The sequence below is a fragment of the Bemisia tabaci genome, chromosome 4 (genome assembly GCF_918797505.1).
Source record: "Bemisia tabaci chromosome 4, PGI_BMITA_v3".
NCBI lineage: Eukaryota > Metazoa > Arthropoda > Insecta > Hemiptera > Aleyrodidae > Bemisia > Bemisia tabaci.
Window position 1 is genome coordinate 15,250,379 of NC_092796.1, and position 17,663 is coordinate 15,268,041.

The 17,663-nt window shown below is 43.1% G+C and overlaps 1 protein-coding gene across 1 annotated transcript; it reads right to left on the minus strand.

Moving 5' to 3' along the window:
• Positions 1 to 8,369: 8,369 nt before the first annotated feature.
• LOC109034411 (uncharacterized) lies at positions 8,370 to 16,643 on the minus strand. Its single transcript, XM_019047535.2, has 2 exons — positions 15,597 to 16,643; positions 8,370 to 11,966 (listed from the first exon to the last, which is right to left on the minus strand). The coding sequence occupies exons 1-2, from the start codon at positions 15,918 to 15,920 to the stop codon at positions 11,364 to 11,366; spliced, it is 927 nt and encodes a 308-aa protein (XP_018903080.1). The 5' UTR covers positions 15,921 to 16,643; the 3' UTR covers positions 8,370 to 11,363.
• Between the last annotated feature and the right edge of the window lie 1,020 nt (positions 16,644 to 17,663).

Sequence of the window (17,663 nt, forward strand, 5' to 3'; positions counted from 1 at the left end):
AAATGATAATTTACCTGAAAAATTTCCTCAGGAACACTGCAGTTCCCCGCGTCCATGCAAAAAGCACCAAGGCTTGCCTAATCTGGGCGGAAATTTTCCTGCGCACCTCTCGTCTGGAACCGCGGGAAAGAATTCCTGGGTCTGCGGCAGCATCCAGCGAGATCTCTTTTTCCCAATTATTATTTTCTTTAGCCACTCTATAGTGGAACCACGAGGACATTGTCGACTCCCGTGCTCCAGCAGCGCAGCCATGACCATTTTTTAACTCGCGTCATCCTTAGTTACGGGAGCGCAGCGCACCGTGAAGAGGACACAAATCGATGAGTCCTCAAACAATATCAGTTATGACCTTGATCGAGAGTGAAGCATAGTGACCGTGACAATGGAATCAGTGGAAAAAAAGGTCATGGCTCCGATGCGCGGGGACCCTCGTCGACATCCACTGCGGAGGCGGAGGGGGTCTCACCTCTCCACGATGGGAGCTCCGTCTCGGAGAACTGATCGCCCCATTATTTTGAGCTCCTGATTGGTCAAGACCTCGATAGCTCTACTCGATGCAAACATTTTGGAAAATGTTACAGTTTTCGTCACCTTCCAGCCGAAGCATCACAAGCGCCATGCGACGTTTCAAAATTTCCGCCGCCACTGAATTTTTTATCGGGGAAATTGTTCAACGAAGCGGTCCGAAAATTTCACTGAATTTTCTTTGCGCTGCCCATAAAATTCAGTGAAACCTTCAAACAAATTCAACCTACAATTTCTCTGTAAAAAAAATAAATAAATTAAAAGAAACGTCGCATGGCGCTTGTGACGCTATAGCCGGAAGATGACGATTTCTTTTTTCCCTGCTCCCTTCCTTCCCCTTGAGGTCCCTTCCTTGCTCTGGTCGAGAACTCACTAGCCTCAAGGAGATCTTGTCGTGGATCCTCAGCACTTTGGCGAATTATCTTGTCGATCAATGGATTTATTGGTCATTTCCAGATTTATAGGCATTTCTTTTAACTCTCTAAGCAACGCATCAGGCTGTAGTCCACCAAACACAAAAAAAATAAGATCCGGCTCTAGAAGCTGTAGTTACCGGCGTGGCTGAGGCTCCAGATACTGAAATCGGAGCAGTCACAGCTACGGCTCCAACACCCGGAACTTTCAGTTTCTGAGCCCAGAACGGACGATATGTCCATACAGCCCATAATTATACGACCTCCAGGGCCGGAACTTCTTTTGCGTACAAGCATTTGCCCACAAAATATGACTTAGAGACATTTTGGAATACCTCCTGAAGTGCGTCCCGAGCGAATATCGATAATCAAAAGGCAAAACGACAGTGGCAATTCTAAAAAGTTGGCAACAATGTTTTTCCTCCGTTTGAATGTATGTAAAACAATCGATTCATGGTGAGGCAGCTTGCCTCACAAAAAATCGAAATTAAATGGCCATTTATCGCGATTTTTATTTCGAAAATATCGCGATTTCATCCCGATGAGATCGAGGGTAATCGCTCAGATGTTGATGATCCTAGCGATTTTATCGCGGATAACGTTGAAAAATGCTACTTTGGGTTGGAGAATTTTTAAGAATTTTCTTCTAACGTTCCGAATTCGAAGTTACTGCACTCCTGCGGTATTTGTTGCCGATTTTTGATTTGTAATTCAATTAAGTGCGTAACAGTACATTTGCCTAGCCCTGCGCTTTGGAGTCGGGCCGGGGAGAACCTCTCATCTGCCGTTTCCAAGGTGAGGTGGGGTTGAAAAGCTGAGGGGGAAAAAAAAACCCTCACTCTTTCGCTTGGCCCTGAAATAACCTGAAATGGCGCCCTTGATTGGAGGAGACCCATACTGAAGAGGAAGGTTATTAAAGAACCAAATTCTGTTTGATTAAAAGAAATCATTTAAAGGCAAGGAAAAACATGTTTTAATCTATTTATTTTTCCATTTCAATGAAGATTCATTTTGTCACCTAACAAAGTTACGGTACTTGGGATTAAAAAGAAATTAACTTGAAATTTAAAATAAAATTACTTGGATTTTTTCCCTCAAATAAAAAAAAAATCAATAAAAAAAAAAAATCAAAGAAAACCCCGTTGTTTTATTTAAAACATTGTTTCTTAATCATTTCTTTAGTGCAAGATCGAAAATCGATTCTCGATTATCGATATCTTCGTCGGCGATCAATAGGCGAGATAGTAATCCAATTTTATTACAACCCACTGCAGATCGTGTGACAGCGTTTCAAAATTTAGATTCAAAACGCATCATCTAATTGGTGTTTCCGACCACAGCCAAAACAATTCATTAGTCAACGGAAAGAATGTCCTCTCAGAGAAAACGAAGTAAACTTCCAGTTGATTTAGTCTGCATTTGTTATTTTGTTTCGTTTCATTTGTATTTTGAGTCTGCATCCATAAAATATCGAATGTTGCATTCCTTGAGCTAATTCGTTCCCCTGACAATTTTCCGTCATTTGTTGATTGGGGGAGGGGGGATGGGGGGGGGGGGGGGGGTCACTCAGGCGCTACACAGCTTTACCTCCGGTTTGCACTCTAAGGACGTAACTTTTGCGACAGTGAAAAGTCTAAGCCACAATTTAAAAATTTGAAAGGAACGGGATCAGCTTGAAATTATCCATTACCTGCCAATTGCTGGAAAATTATGGAAATCGATCAGGTGGACCTCTACCTAAAGAATGACTATAAAACGAAACAAAAAATGGAGTTAGGTGGCCCACAGTAGTGAAATTGATAAAACGACATGGAGCACTTTAGGATATGGAAAGGCCAATGAAACGTCTTAGAATTTGAGAGCACAGATAAAGAAATTAAATACAGGAATAACTTCGAAGGAAAGGTGACAACTGACACTATCAACACGACCGCCATCTTCACCTCAATAACTTTATCTCATTTTTATTTCAAAAATACTTGTGCATGTGTATTGATATTTACGAATTAGCAGACAAATAGCACAAGAGCAGGCCTTATCTATGGTATCAGAACAAAAATTGAGGCGACTGAAGCAAGTAAGAAAAAAGGAACAACACGACATACGAGATCCCTAAATTCATACCAACAGGATAAAGTTACAAAAATCGAGGATAGCCAACAGGTTACCAAATAAGGAAACAATGAAATAGTGAAATATCAAGATAATGACAAAATATTGAATAATGAACTTTCACAGGAATAGTATCAACGGTCGAAATAATCTGAATATCTGATAACGATCAAAACGAGATAACAATCTCCGTAATTGGGCACATCTTAAAAATGGAAGGCAAGCACGCTACGAGAACCAATGACATTAAGAGCCTGAAAACGATCCGATTGGGAGGGAAAACTTGGATCTAAAGCTTCCGAAAGCTGCTTAACCTTTAATAGAGAAAAATGAATCAACTTTGGACGAATAGCACATCACATCTTTCCTCAAAGAATGCAATTCAACGTCTCGCTCGTACTGATTGAATGAATGTAATCAAGTAGACGAATTCGGGATTCTCTTCGTGGCACAAAGAACACAGAAGGAGTGCCGGTGTGAGAAGGGGAATGAGAATGAGAGTAAATAAGAGGGAGAGAAGGGGATGGTGGCAGCGTGTGAGAGTCGCTCGGATCGAGAGAGTACTAAAGGGAGACAGAAGTAATAAAATGAAGGGGCAACACAGAGGAGGGGAGCGAACCAGACAAAGCAAGACTCTGGATGAAACAGTGGATTAAGGTCTATACTAAGAGAAATGAGAGAGAAGCCGAGAGAGAGAACTCACAATCGAAAATATTTCCCATTAGCAGCGTTGACTCCATGGCGTAAAGAAATAAGCGTGGGGGGGGGGGGGGGCCTCTTTGGAGTAGATAGAAAGGAGGAATTGGCGAAACTAATACTAATGTTATTCAGAGGGGGGAGGGGAGGAGGGTGCGATGAAAAGAGAACAAACTTAAGAAATTTTGCAATATCGCGTCTTGCCGGGAAAAGGGCGTAACTTCATTTCGATAAGAGCGTTGGTTTGTGAGTGTGTTTCCGAAGCTCGCTCGTAATCACTTGAAAATGCAGTTAAGTCCTTTCGCCAGCAGAGCTACGAGATGTACGACCTTATTGGTGCGAGGGATCGCTTCGGGAAGTTGAAAGAGAGAGACAGAAAACTACGTGAAAACTGAGAAAGCAGAAAAATGCGGGGAGGGGGTTGCTGCGAGTGCGGTGCGCGGTGGTGGCGCATTGGTGGGGTGAGGGGGTGTCCTAGAGAGAAAAAAGCTGAAACTCGAAAAAGTGCTTGGAGCAGCCATCTCTTTTCCGAGAGAGAGGGAGGGAGAGAGAAAGAGAGGGATGAATGACTGTGATGAAGGTGAAAAAAGGAAGGATGAAACGAGGAGGGGTGAGGGTGAGGGCCACGATGGGAGGAATGATAGGAAAAGAGGCTTGCATGGTATACGAAGTGAGGGCTACGTTGCCGTTTGAGCATTTCCTACGATATTGATTATGCTCTGCTGCCAAGAGTCGAAAATTTTTGAGAGCTAGTCCATCCAGGATCCCAGGATACGACGATTACGTTGAAGGGGGGGAGGGGGGGCATGACATTGGAATTTTTATTTTCCGCGATTTTACTCACGGCACTGGGATAAGCCATCGCCGAATCGAAATGTATCTGAAACTATGAAAGAACTTAACGTGAACTTAACATGAACTTAACATGAACTTAACGGGAACTTAAAGGTACGGCAATTAAGACGCGGAATCGTACGCGGCGGACGCAAGGGAAATCTGTTACACGCGTTTCAATGGGAGCGGCAACTAAGCAGCGGAGCGGAGCCGCAGCGTCCGCGGCGTCACGGCGCTCCGATCTGTCGAGAACAGATCGGAGCGGAATCTCTCGGAGATTCCGCCTCGTCCGCCGAGGTTTTCGATGATTTTTCATGTCTATGTGCCGAAACGTAGATCGCGGTGGAGAAACCAATGGAAAATTGCGGGCCATCGTGACTTATTGGATTCATGAAAGAAAAAAAAAATTTAGCACGATATCAACGCATGGCAATCCTACCTCGTACCAGGTGCAAATAATACCACACAAATAGATAAAAGAAACATGACACCTTTTTTTCAGGAAATAAATCTATAAAAACAAAACGGAGTAACTATTTTATGGCTTTTTGGCATCTGAACAATTTATTTATACGCTGCCATATATCTATAGAGAAACCTGATCGACCAATCTTTTTTTGAACATCATGGCTGAAAGTAAAAAAATGGGTGTCTTTGCTTGCAATGTTGCAACTCTCTGCTCAAGCTTTATTCGTTAATTTGAAACTATTGATAGGGAGCTTATCTTAAACTTTTTGTAAACATTTTATTGCTGTATGTTGGAGTTTTTTGCCAACGTGCGTTAAAAATTGTTTTGCTCATTCAAAAATACTTTTAGAAATTTTACAAAGGGATATTTTGACTGGTATTCTCGTAAAAAATATTAGAGCTTTTGAAACGTGGTGAATGTTCATTGTAGCAAGGCACAACACACCTACACTCGTGAGTTATCATCGGATACTGATGACGAGACTGCCGCCAGGGCTTCCGCGGTGAGAATTCAGATAATACGCGTTATGGAACGCAATGGAACGCCCCTCCCACTGATATAATACGCCCAATGGAACGCGTGTAAATTTTTTTGTAAACATTTTATTGCTGTATGTTGGAGTTTTTTGCCAACGTGCGTTAAAAATTGTTTTGCTCATTCAAAAATACTTTTAGAAATTTTACAAAGGGATATTTTGACTGGTATTCTCGTAAAAAATATTAGAGCTTTTGAAACGTGGTGAATGTTCATTGTAGCAAGGCACAACACACCTACACTCATGAGTTATCATCGGATACTGATGACGAGACTGCCGACTGCCGACGGACGCGGCGGAATTTTGGAGGCGATTCCGCTGCTTAGTTGCCGGGCACGGCGGAGCGGAAACAAACTCGACGCCTCGCTCGCTCGGGTCGTCCGCCGCGTCAGATTCCGCGGCGGCATTCCGCGTCTTAATTGCCGTACCTTAACAGTGGCGTGGTGTGCTTTGCGATTTATCGATTGATACGCCACTCAAACCCATGAAGAAAGATCGATTATCAGGGTGTTCGCAGCGAACACCTTAGTAATCGATTTTTTACCATAGCTTCAAATGGCGAGATATCGATAATCGATCATTCACGCCACGCCACTGGACGGTAAAACCCCGTGATCACACGTGTGCGTGTGTTTACCTGAATTCCACAATTTTCACATCCTTGATTTTATAACGAAAGGATTACTGGAAATATTTGCAAGACGTTTGCTATATTAAGGAAGAGCTAGACAAAAACAAACGATTTTTTTTTTTTTTTTTTTTTTTTTTTTTCAAGATAAAGATAAAGATGATCGGTTATGATTTAAAAGAGTAAAAAGTTACAAGAAATCGGCGATGTCGCAAACCGAGATTCGTACTTTTAACAATTGATACCCGGTTGAATCAACGGCGAGGCGTGAATGATCGATTATCGATATATTTCCATTTAAAGCTACGGTAAGAAATCGATGAATAAAGTGTTCGTTGCGAACCTCCTGTGTTATCGACCCTTTACCATCAGGCACGCAGCCAGGATTTTGTTGCGGGGGAGGGGGGCTCGTGGGGTCTTTCTAACTGGGGAGTATGGAAAACCCTCCAGACCTGAGAGGGGTCCGGGGGCCCTCCCCCGGAAAATTCTAGAAATTTGTAATCTAATTAGACGCATTTTGAGACTTCCGTGACGCAGATTCTTCATCGATGTCTGCAGAAAAATTACGTTTCCTTTTTGAACTTTCAGCAAAAAAGACTTGAATTATATGCATTCAAACAGATCCTGACAATTTTTGAAATTTTAACTCTAATTCGACACATTTCGAGGCTTATGTAACTCAGATTTTTCATAAATTTATGCAGAAAAATTACGCTTTTTTCAGGGTCGGACTGGCTCGCATCTGACGGCGTAGACCCTTGGTTGGTTAAAGGGGTGTATTGTGATATTTCCTAGTAGGGCATTCCCTACGTGGAGAGGGGCTCAGAAAATTTTGGCAAATCAGCACAAGTTTACGCTATTTTCAGGTTCAAAGTCTATTGATCGCACGGAGTAAAAATTGCAAAATTGAACGTGAAGCTCAACATTGAGAGCTCACGCTTCGTGCCATCGCACCTTCAATTTTTCAGATGCAGCACGGACGTCCATCAAGTACGAATAGTTGTATCTCTGCGCCGTCGTTGACGCGCATCCTTTCCCTCGCTTTATTTCCATATTGTGTTTGTTTCCGTTTGTCTTATTCGTAATGGTCCTTCAAGCACTACGTGAATAACACAGCCGAAAGTAGGAGAGATGTGTTCGGGCCTCTTTTTTAACTTTTCTCCCGAATCTGAGCGACACCTCATTGGCAGCATATGAGAACTCACGCTTCGCGTCATCGCGCCTTCAATTTTTCAGATACAGCACGGACGTCCATCAAGTACGAATAGTTGTATCTCTGCGCCGTCGTTGACGCGCATCCTTTCCTTCGCTTTATTTCCATATTGTGTTTGTTTGCGTTTGAAAAAGGTCGTCCATTTCCATTAAATATCTCACCTTTATATCTGTTGATAGTTGGGATTTTCCCTTTGCGGCTGACGAGCACGTACCTATTATCAAATACATGGAATCTTACGGGAGTTTTTAGAATAAATGATTTAGCGTTGGAATTTTCATCGTAAACGCACTGGATGAATGGCTAAGTTTAATATCTGGACTCAGATTTTCAAGTTGGTTCTAAATTTTATATAAGTTCGTATTCAGCAACAGTTCCATAAGAAGCCATAGAAACTGATTGTCTTCGTCCTAACCTAATTGTTGCTCCAGGTGTGTTACGAATTTCACTGTTTGCGTAGCATAGGATCCCCCTTTCTATAGTTTATAGATCGTTGAGAACTCCGTAAGAGCCTTCAGGCGTTGCCAAATTTCCTTCGACAAATCACGAATTCTCAGGAAAATTGGGGAATATTCCTTATCCAATTTCCCAGAGGATTTTGTTTGTAATTACGTCTAAAGAGACGGAAAATTTCAAGAAAAAATTATTTATAACTTTCTTCCAAAACAATATTTTCTGAAGAGAAATTTGGCAACATTTGAAAGCTCATACGGCGTTTTTCTTTAGCACGGCAGTATTATACACTTTTAGATCGAATGAAATTGATATTTTTCCATTAGGTAAGAAACATCTATCTTAGAGGATACAATACGTTTGTATAATCCCTAAAAAAAAATGGGAGATTATTATTAGTTAACCACTTAAAATTTAAACTTAATTTAGGAGGGTGAATAATTCACGCATTCGATGAATGAGAAGGACGCATCATAAAAAGTCAGATTAGCTAGATTCCTGTTTATCACATTTATTTTAGAAGGAACATTTCTTATAATAATAAACTGGTCGGTAAACATATTTACAAAAATATTAAGTAAAAAAGTGGGAAAATAATTTAAACTTCTCGGATCACAAAAATACAAATACCTCGTTAAAAATAAACTGTGCTAGAAAAAATAAAAGATTATTACTTTTTAAATAATTTTCTCTCCAAAAACAAGAAAAAAGAAAACTTTCTTGGATGTACAAAAATATGTATAGTTATGTGGACGTGAATAATCTATTCAATAGAAAGCTCAACTATAACTTTCCAATTAGCAAAAATGAAGGAGTGCTTCGATTTATGAAAATAACAAATTCTAGTGGCGAAAAAAAAGCTACACGACTTGCGTGAAGAATATTTTTGACACTGAATACATACTCAGTTTAGGGGCAATTTTTTCCCCCTGATGACATAAATTTTACTCGATTTATCGATGAGATGTAGGTACTTTTAAAAACTAGACATTAAACTTGGTTATCGTCAACTGGGTATGAGCCGTCATACTTAGGTATACAAAATAGAGAGTGTGAAAAAATTGAGATTTTGTAAATCATCACAAAATGAGAACGAAGGATCACGTGATCAGTCACAGATGCATTTTTAAATAAAAGTGGGTAATCCAAAAATTCCCGGGAGTTTTTTCACTTAAAATGTACAAGTAAGTACGTAACTAAAAATAATAAAGTATTGGTAGAGTAATAATACAAATTAATGTTACATTGCAACATAATAGCAAAATGACCGCACAATGATGCGGATATCACTGAGAAATAGTCCCGATGGCGACAAATGAGGAATTTTGAGACTTGCTCAATGCGAGATCTACGGTACCTATTAATTATTATTCAATCTAACTAAATACGAAAGAATAGAAATCCCAGCCTTCAACAAGGATTTTTAAATTTACACCAGACTTCTCTGTAAAATTCCGCGAATGACAAAGACGATGCACACAACTAGTTTTCTTTAAAATTAATTTCGGAGTCCAAAAAAGCTTTCAAAATGAAAGCCGTAATAAAGGAGTATCTGAACTCCGAGACTGTTTTCATTATCAGCAAAACTCACCATGCTTAGATAGTTAGATGGGGCTCGATACATTAGTAAAGTTGCCACGCTGGGGCGTCGCCATCGCGTCAGGATGAATATGTCAAGATAGTAATTTTTAGGTCGGATTGATGGCAACCCTGCCGATGTATTAGCCCTATCTATAGGTATGCATCGTGAGATTGAACAGGTATGGAAATTGACTCTCACAGAGCAAGTGCTTTTCTCTATAACAGCCTTAACTTAAAGGGTCCTTTCTGAGGCCTGCTAAGTGGTTTTAAAGAAACTCAGGGTCAAAATCGAATGATTCATAATATTTAGCGCAGGAATGAGTGGTATGGAAAGATGAAAAATAACGCACAGCCAGTTATTGCTGTTGTAATGCATACGTATTTTTTCGAATGTCATTATATGTTCACGACAAATTCGCTCTGCCTCAGTGACGTCCATTTGTATCAAAATAGACTGAGCATGAATAATATGCTAAAACTAATAGTAAAGAAAAAATCAAATCGGTGAGCTAGACGTTATTCTCAGTTCTTAAAGACGATTCCCCTTAAAAAGTGCTTAAAGTTCAATGCACTTGGCCTTAAAAAAATATGGGGATAAAAAAAAAAAGAACATTAGGTAATACCTACATAATTTTCCAAATGAGATCAAAATAAGTCACCTTTCTGGGTTTCTAATTGAGCAAACATGCCTTTAAGTATAAAATTAAAACCTCTGATAAACGAGGCTAATAATGAGTCTTATAAAACAAAAGGGACGAGAAAAACTTATTCTGGGGAGAAATGTAGGTCTCTACTTAGAAAATGAATTTGCAACACCCAACGCTGGTAAAATTCAAAACTAAGTAATTGAGCACGTTGCCAGGGACATGGTAAGCATCTAGTAGTCTCAATACGAAGGGTGGGTGGGGGCGGTCGAGTATCATGTAACACACTTCGGACAGTAATGGGGGGACGGGGGGGGGGGGTTGTTGTTGTTAGATCTGCATCTCCACTCTGATGTAATATGAAGAGTGGCGTGGGGTTCAAGCTCAGTACTTCGCAACGATTCTACAAAATTGCGTCATATTCTTGAGGAGAAAAATGTTAATGGACCAATTTTCGTCGATAATCCTAGGGAAAGGGGGGGGGGAGGTTCTAAGAAATTTTACTGAACCCATGGAAGGGGTGCGAGAGTGCATTTCATGTGCATTTCAGTGGGGTAATAAATAAAACTGAAGGGGTGCGTTACAGATCACTTGCGCCCCCCTAGGTATAAACTACGAGGTGTTGTAGTGCGCAATGTGTGTGAAATTATGGTGTTCTTGTTTTCTCTTGAGCACAATTATGTGCTTAGAGCTGTTTATACACTTTATATCTTTAACAGTCTAAGAAGAAAAGGCATGAAGTATCCTCAAAAAAGTAAGATACATTAATATCGCGCATGGAAAAGTACCCGTGCGCTACGTTTCACGTAACGTCTGAGAATTCAAAAGAGGTTTTTCAATCTCTAAAGATATACAAACGAAAAAGTACAAAAAAAACATACAAGCATTAACAACTAATGAGAATAAAAGTAAGTGAAAATATGATCCCGTATTTCTTACTGAGGCGAGTATCATCACATTAGACGAGCATTATTCATCAGAGAAAAAGACTAGGAAAAATTGCTAACGCCTGAGGTATAAAACGCGTATAGGAGGTTGACGTCGCATGGAAAGACCAAAAATAAAATGAGCATTGCTCTTAAGTTTAGAAAATGAATTCGTGCTCCTTGTCAAAAAATACAAACACGCAATGAGAAACTATTTTCAGGATTTTAGGATCGAAAAATTGTGCATGAAATCCATTACTGTGAAAATTAGATACTGTTCATGGTCGCTGCTCAAACCATCCATAGTTTCTTTCATGAGCTGAGGAGGGTGACCTTACGACTTCTCCCTGAATTCAACCCTACCAACGGACAAAGCGTCCTCATCGAGTTCACTATCGTCGGTGGTTTCCCGCCTGAGGCGGACGCCCGAGGGGTTGGTGGACGACGGCGAGGCGATGCCCGAGTCGGGGTAGCGGTACCAGGAGGCATCGCGGGGTCGCTTGGCGGCGGGCTCGGTGGAGTCCACGTCCGGGCAGACCATCTGGGCCTCGTAGATGATGTTGTTGATCAGGTGCTTGACTTTGCAGAGAGTGTGCCTGTCCAGGTGTCGGAGCTCGTTGGCGATGTGCTCGCCGTAGACGGCGAACTCGTCCCTCCGCGGGTAGTGGTCCCAGATGTAGGGGTTGAAGCGCTCGAAGAGTGGCTGCGGCTCCTCCGCTTTCTTCCGCTTCCGCGGGAAGCTCACCGGGTGGCTCCCGTTGACGGTGGGGTTGCCGTTGACGTTGGAAGCGGCGGCTTCGAAATCGACTCCCGATTCTACGCCCGGACAGGAGCGGTCGTCGGACTCGGTCCCGTCTTCCAGGTAGGCGGCTCCTTCGCGCAACGAGACGTCCAACAGCTCCGCCATCAAGTCTACATCGCCTTTCTCTCCTCCATTCTGAAAAAAGAACGGGCAAAATTACTGATCGGTGAGAAGAAAGAGGAGAAGGAAGATAAGGAAAAATGATGAGGAAAAGAAAAAGAAGAAAAAATAAGCTGGAGAGGGAGAAGAAGGAGAAGATTAACAACAACAAAAACAACGGCAAGAAGAAAAGGGAGGAAGGAAAGTAAGAAGAAAGGAAGAGAAGAGAAGGAGGGAAGAAGAAAAAGAGGAAGAAATGAGAGAAGATATTGACGGCATAAGCTCGCAACCACGTATCTCGTTTGTGGTGTTTGAGAACAGGCTCGGACTGACCATAAGGCCAATCTGCCATTGGCAGATACCAGTGGCGTGGCGTGAATTGCGATGTATCGATTGTTGTGCTATTTAATCCTATGGTAAAGAATCGATTATTCAGGTGTTCGCTGCGAACAACTTGTTTATCGATCCTTTTCCTTAGGTTTGAATGGCATAACAATCGATATATCGCAAAGCACGCCACGCCACTGGCAGATACGCCCCCTTGGCGCGCCAAAAACGCGCCCCTCTTACAGATGGCAAAATAAGGAGAAAAAAAATTACGACCGAGAATATGTGAGAAAAACGTTTTAAAAGAACGGAAGAAGAGAGAGTTAGGAGTAAAGAAAGGTGCTTTAACGCATGATAGTGGTGAACAGAGGTCCAAGAACTACTTTCTGAAGCGTAGACAATTTTCTGTGAAATTGTCGCCTACTTCTTGACATACAGGCGCTTTATCATCTCCCTCCTTCATTCTCTATGTGTAACTCCCGTAGAAGCGATAGCCAGTTCGATTTTTAAACATACGCACACTTCATAGACCTCTTGAGAGACCTTTAACCTTTTCAAAATGACTATTGATTTGGACATATCACAGCATATCTCGGGAAAACTTAACCATAATTTATTTCGAAATTCAAAAGTAAGAGACATCTAAAGTGTAAACGCGATACAACTATTCGAGCAAGATGGATGTCACAATTGCATTTGAAAAATGTAAGACGCGATGCCGCGGGTGGTGAACTCACAATGCTCTGCTCTAGTTTGAAGCAACATTATAAATAAGACAAACGCAAACAAGCACAATATGGAAATAAAGCGAGGGAAAGGATGCGCGTTAACGACGCGCGACGGCGCAGAGATACAACTATTCGTATTTGATGGACGTCCGTGCTGCATCTGAAAAATTGAAGGCGCGATGACGCGAAGCGTGAGTTCTCAATGCTCTGCTATAATGCTACCGATGAGGTGTCGCTCAGATTCGAGAGAAAAGTTAAAAAAGAGGCCCGAATACGTCTTTCTTGTCGTCGGCTGTGTTGATACTCGTTATTTCTTCTTTTTTCAGGTTCTTGTCTGATTCTTTTAAGGATGGATTTTTAGATCCACGTCTTAATCTGACTTGAAATGTCACATAAAATTTTGCGTACTAAGAAAAAAATTCACTAAAGTTTTCAAGAACAGACGTGGAGTAGTTATCTATTAAGAAAATAAATTACGGCAGAACGTTTGCGACGTCGCGGTGAAGGCAAACTTGATTTCTCACGCCTGTTTTCAGTATTTCAGACGTTAGCGTGATGAGGGTGCTGAATTATATCTTTTGCAACTTATCTCAGTATTAATGATATCAATAAATTTTTAAGTTAAGCATGTTTAATCAAATTTCAAAATTCCCTGATTGTTCTCTTCCTTTCAATGGCATTTTGGAAAAATCTGGCCATGAAATTCCCAGACGTTTCCCTGACTTTTTACAAAGAAAAAAGCAAAAGGTAGATTCAAAAACATCGATGCAAACTTTGAAGCACCACAATTCTACGTATGAAGATGAAACTTACAAAAAATCCAAATATACGACAACTCACACGCTGCCTGAAAATAGTGGGAAAAATTTCATGCCTTGATAAAAAAAATCACAAGAAAAGGCTAAAAAAAGTAATCAAGAGCAGATAGGCAATAATATTTAGACCTCTTCAAATTTAAATAACGCATAAATTGCGGATTCAGTACTCACGGCACTTACTCGCTTGCAGCAGGGTCGGACTAGCTCGCATCTGAGGGCGTAGGCCCTTGGCTGGTTGAAGAGGCGTAATGTGATATTTCCTGGTAGGGAATTTCCTACGTGGAGAGGGGTTCAGAAAATTTTGGCAAATCAGCACGCGTTTACGCTATTTTCAGGTTCAAAGTCTATTGATCGCACGGAGTAAAAATTGCAAAATTGAACGTGAGGCACAGCATTGAGAGCTCACGCTTCGCGTCATCGCGCCTTCAATTTTTCAGATGCAGCACGGACGTCCATCAAGTACGAATAGTTGTATCTCTGCGCCGTCGTTAACGCGCATCCTTTCCCTCGCTTTATTTCCATATTGTGTTTGTTCGCATTTGTGTTATTAATTGTGTGACATATGTTTTATCTTTGAAATTGCAATTCAATCGATTTCTCGGGGAGAACAACTCTGCATTTCTCCTAGGACGACAAACTTTTCCGGATTCCCTGTGATACTGGGAAAATCCTGTGATACTGGTGCAGTCCCTTCAGATCCCCCTTGATGAAATGTCTTTTAACGCCTTCCAAGATGCTTCACGATGGTGGGACCCCCCCCCCCCCCCTAAATTTCCTGGTTTCAACCATGTTCATTTGCTGCTCCCTCAGTTTTTATCTGTTTTAGTGCCTCTGTTTGTCCGGTGGTGCAGTGAGCTGATTGGACTCTTCACCGAATGCTGAATCTCAGTGTTAAAGTAAACTGACACCCCCCCACCCCCACCCCCCAATTACAGGAGTCGCAAAAAGGGCAACTCCCCTGGAGACTTGCGAGCTCCGATCCATTCCCGTTTGGCTGGACTTCAAAGAGACTTGCACTGTGCCCCGCTCTCTTTCCACCACCACCCCCCCCCCCCCCCGGAAGAAAATGAATCGATCCTCTAACAATACTCATAATGGACTCCAGGTCCGATCAACTCTTCTAGTCGTTATTTTTACGTTATTACTTTTGTAATTACAACTATTTCGGTCCGTCATTGGGATCAAAATATTTGCTGTCACAAAAGTAAAATTGAAACCGCGACTAGAAAAGGAGGTGAACTCGAAATCCACTGGGAGCATTGTAAGCACGATTCTTTTCTCTCCCCCCTCCCCCCTTGTTTCGGATCCCAAAGACACCCCGTGAAAACTACATCACGTGTCGTGACCCCACATGCTAGTCCACCGCTCTCTCACCCTCCTCACTTCTTGCTCCTCCCCTGCCCTTTTCCTCTCTTCTGATGGTTGCTGCAATCAACATCGATAGCCACCTAGTCCGAAGTAACCACCACTCTCGCTTTTTCCTCCATCTCTATGGTCTGTCTCTGCCCCCTACCCCCCACCCCAAAAAGTCTGTGCTAGGTTGCTGAAGACAACATCGATAGCCACCTAGTCCCAAGCAACCACCACTCTCGCTTTTTCCTACATCTCTATGATCTGTCTCTGCCCCCCACCCCCCACCCCAAAAAGTCCGTGCTAGGTTGCTGAGGGCAACATCGAGCCACTTAGCCCGAAATAACCACCACTCTCGCTTTTTCCTCCATCTCTATGATCTGTCTCTGCCCCCCCCCCCTCCCACCCCAAAAAGTCCGTGCTAGGTTGCTGAAGACTCTTACCTCAACGTGCGCCTTGCGGGGGGTGTAGATGTCCCTCATGAAGCCGAGCCTCTCGAAGGCGAACCACTTGGAGTCCTCCGCCTTGGCGCCGAGCTTGTGGAGCTTGACCCTCTCGCGGCGGTAGGAGGCCAGCAGCGACTTGATCTTCCGCTTCACCTGGAACGGCGTCGTCCTGAAGAGCGCGGCCAGCTCGTTCCAGGCCGCCTCCCGCTCCGGAGCCAGCTTGTAGTTGACGTGGTTCGTGTCCCAGAGCACCTCATGCTCCCGGTACCGGTCAATCAGCTCCAGCGTGTCCATCATCGACCACTCCATACTCGGCTCCATCTCGACCACGCCGACTAGCGGCCAAAACTCGGATCGTTCCTTTCGAGAGACAGCGTCGCGCGAGAGCTCATGGAATGCCGGTCGAGCAATCCCCGAGCTTCGATACTTCGATCCGCTGACGGGTACGGAACGTCAGTTGTTCGCTTCTAAACTCGGCTGGTAGGAGATCGCGAGAGTGACACTGCGCTAACAAAAAAATTGGAATGTTCGAGTGAAATCCGGGGTTTCGTTCGAAGAGGGGAGCAGCGTAGGAGTGACGGGTAACTTACTGGTAAAGTTACAAAAATTGGTTGTGATACCTAGGGGTTATATTGCCCTAGGAAATACAGAACACGAGGTAGTAGGTGATTCAAAATTTGGTTGACAGGATGGGTTGGGGTTGCAGGGTGCAGCTCGAGGGTAAAACCTAGGGAGGCGCTGGAGACTAGGACCAGGTAACGGTGGGAATGGGATTGGAGAAAGCGAGCAAGGAGGTAACTTGGAACTAAGCGTGTTGAGTTTTATTCGGCGGAGCGCAAAAGGGAGAAGATGTCGGGCCACGCGGTGTGTGCACGAGGGAAGAAAGACTGGGGTCCGGCGGCCGGTGCCGGGTGCTTGCCTGCGTTCGAGCAATCGCCGCGTTCGCTTGCCGGTGCTTTCGAGGCGTGACTGAAGGGAAGGGAGCGCTCGCTCTGTCTCTGTCACGTGTGCTCGCCGGACGATCAGGCGGGCACGCACAAAGCCCGAGCCCGCGTCTGCCGCGCTCCTCGCACGCAACGGGCGGCGGCGGCAGCGGCGGCGGTTACCTTGGACTCCCGCGCGGGAAACCGGGGTTGGTGCCGTTGCCGTGTCGCCGGGCCCAAGGGGGAAGCCCGGGCTGTGTCGCGCCTCATCTGGCAGCCCGGGTTCGCGGGACACCGGATCCGCCATCGCTGCTCGTCGCTCGTCTGCTCACTCTTCGGCCGAACTCGCCTGGATATTTGGGCAACGTTGCCATGGTGATGTCCGTAGCCAGGCTTTCCAACGCGTGCCTACGTTCGCAACGTTGCCCGCACTGGAAAAAAAAATACATTGGATCTGGAGTCCAGACTCTTAAAAACATCGACAAGAAAAAATACTCTTGATTCGATCGGATTTTTGCTTAAATCGAAAGGAAATCCGCTCAAATTAAGAGGCTTGGTTCTTCATTTAAGCAAAAATCCCAAAAGTATTTTTTCTTGTCGATGTTTTAAAGAGTCTGGACTCCAGATCCAATCTAAAGGAAATCCGCTCAAATTAAGAGGCTTGGTTCTTGATTTAAGCAAAAATCCGATTGAGTCAAGAGTATATTTTCTTGTCGATGTTTTTAAAAGTCTGGACTCTAGATCCAATCTAAAGGAAATCCGCTCAAATTAAGAGGCTTGCTTCTTGATTTAAGCAAAAAATCCGATTGAATCAAGAGTATTTTTTCTTGTCGATGTTTTTAAGAGTCTGGACTCTAGATCCAATGTGTTTTTTTTTCCAGCGCATGCTAAAGAAAACGCCGTATGAGCCTTCAGGCGTTACAAAATTTCCTTTGATAAAACGCGAATTTCCAGGTAAACTCATGAATATTTTTCTTACGATTTTCCAGATAATTTTGTTCGTAATTTCACCTAAAGTTCCTGAAAATTTCAAGGAAAAAGATTCTCAACTTTCCTCAAAAATAAACATTTTATCGAAGGGAATTTGGCAACTCTCGAAAGTTCATATGTACGGCGTTCTTCCTTAGCACGGCAGCGTAGA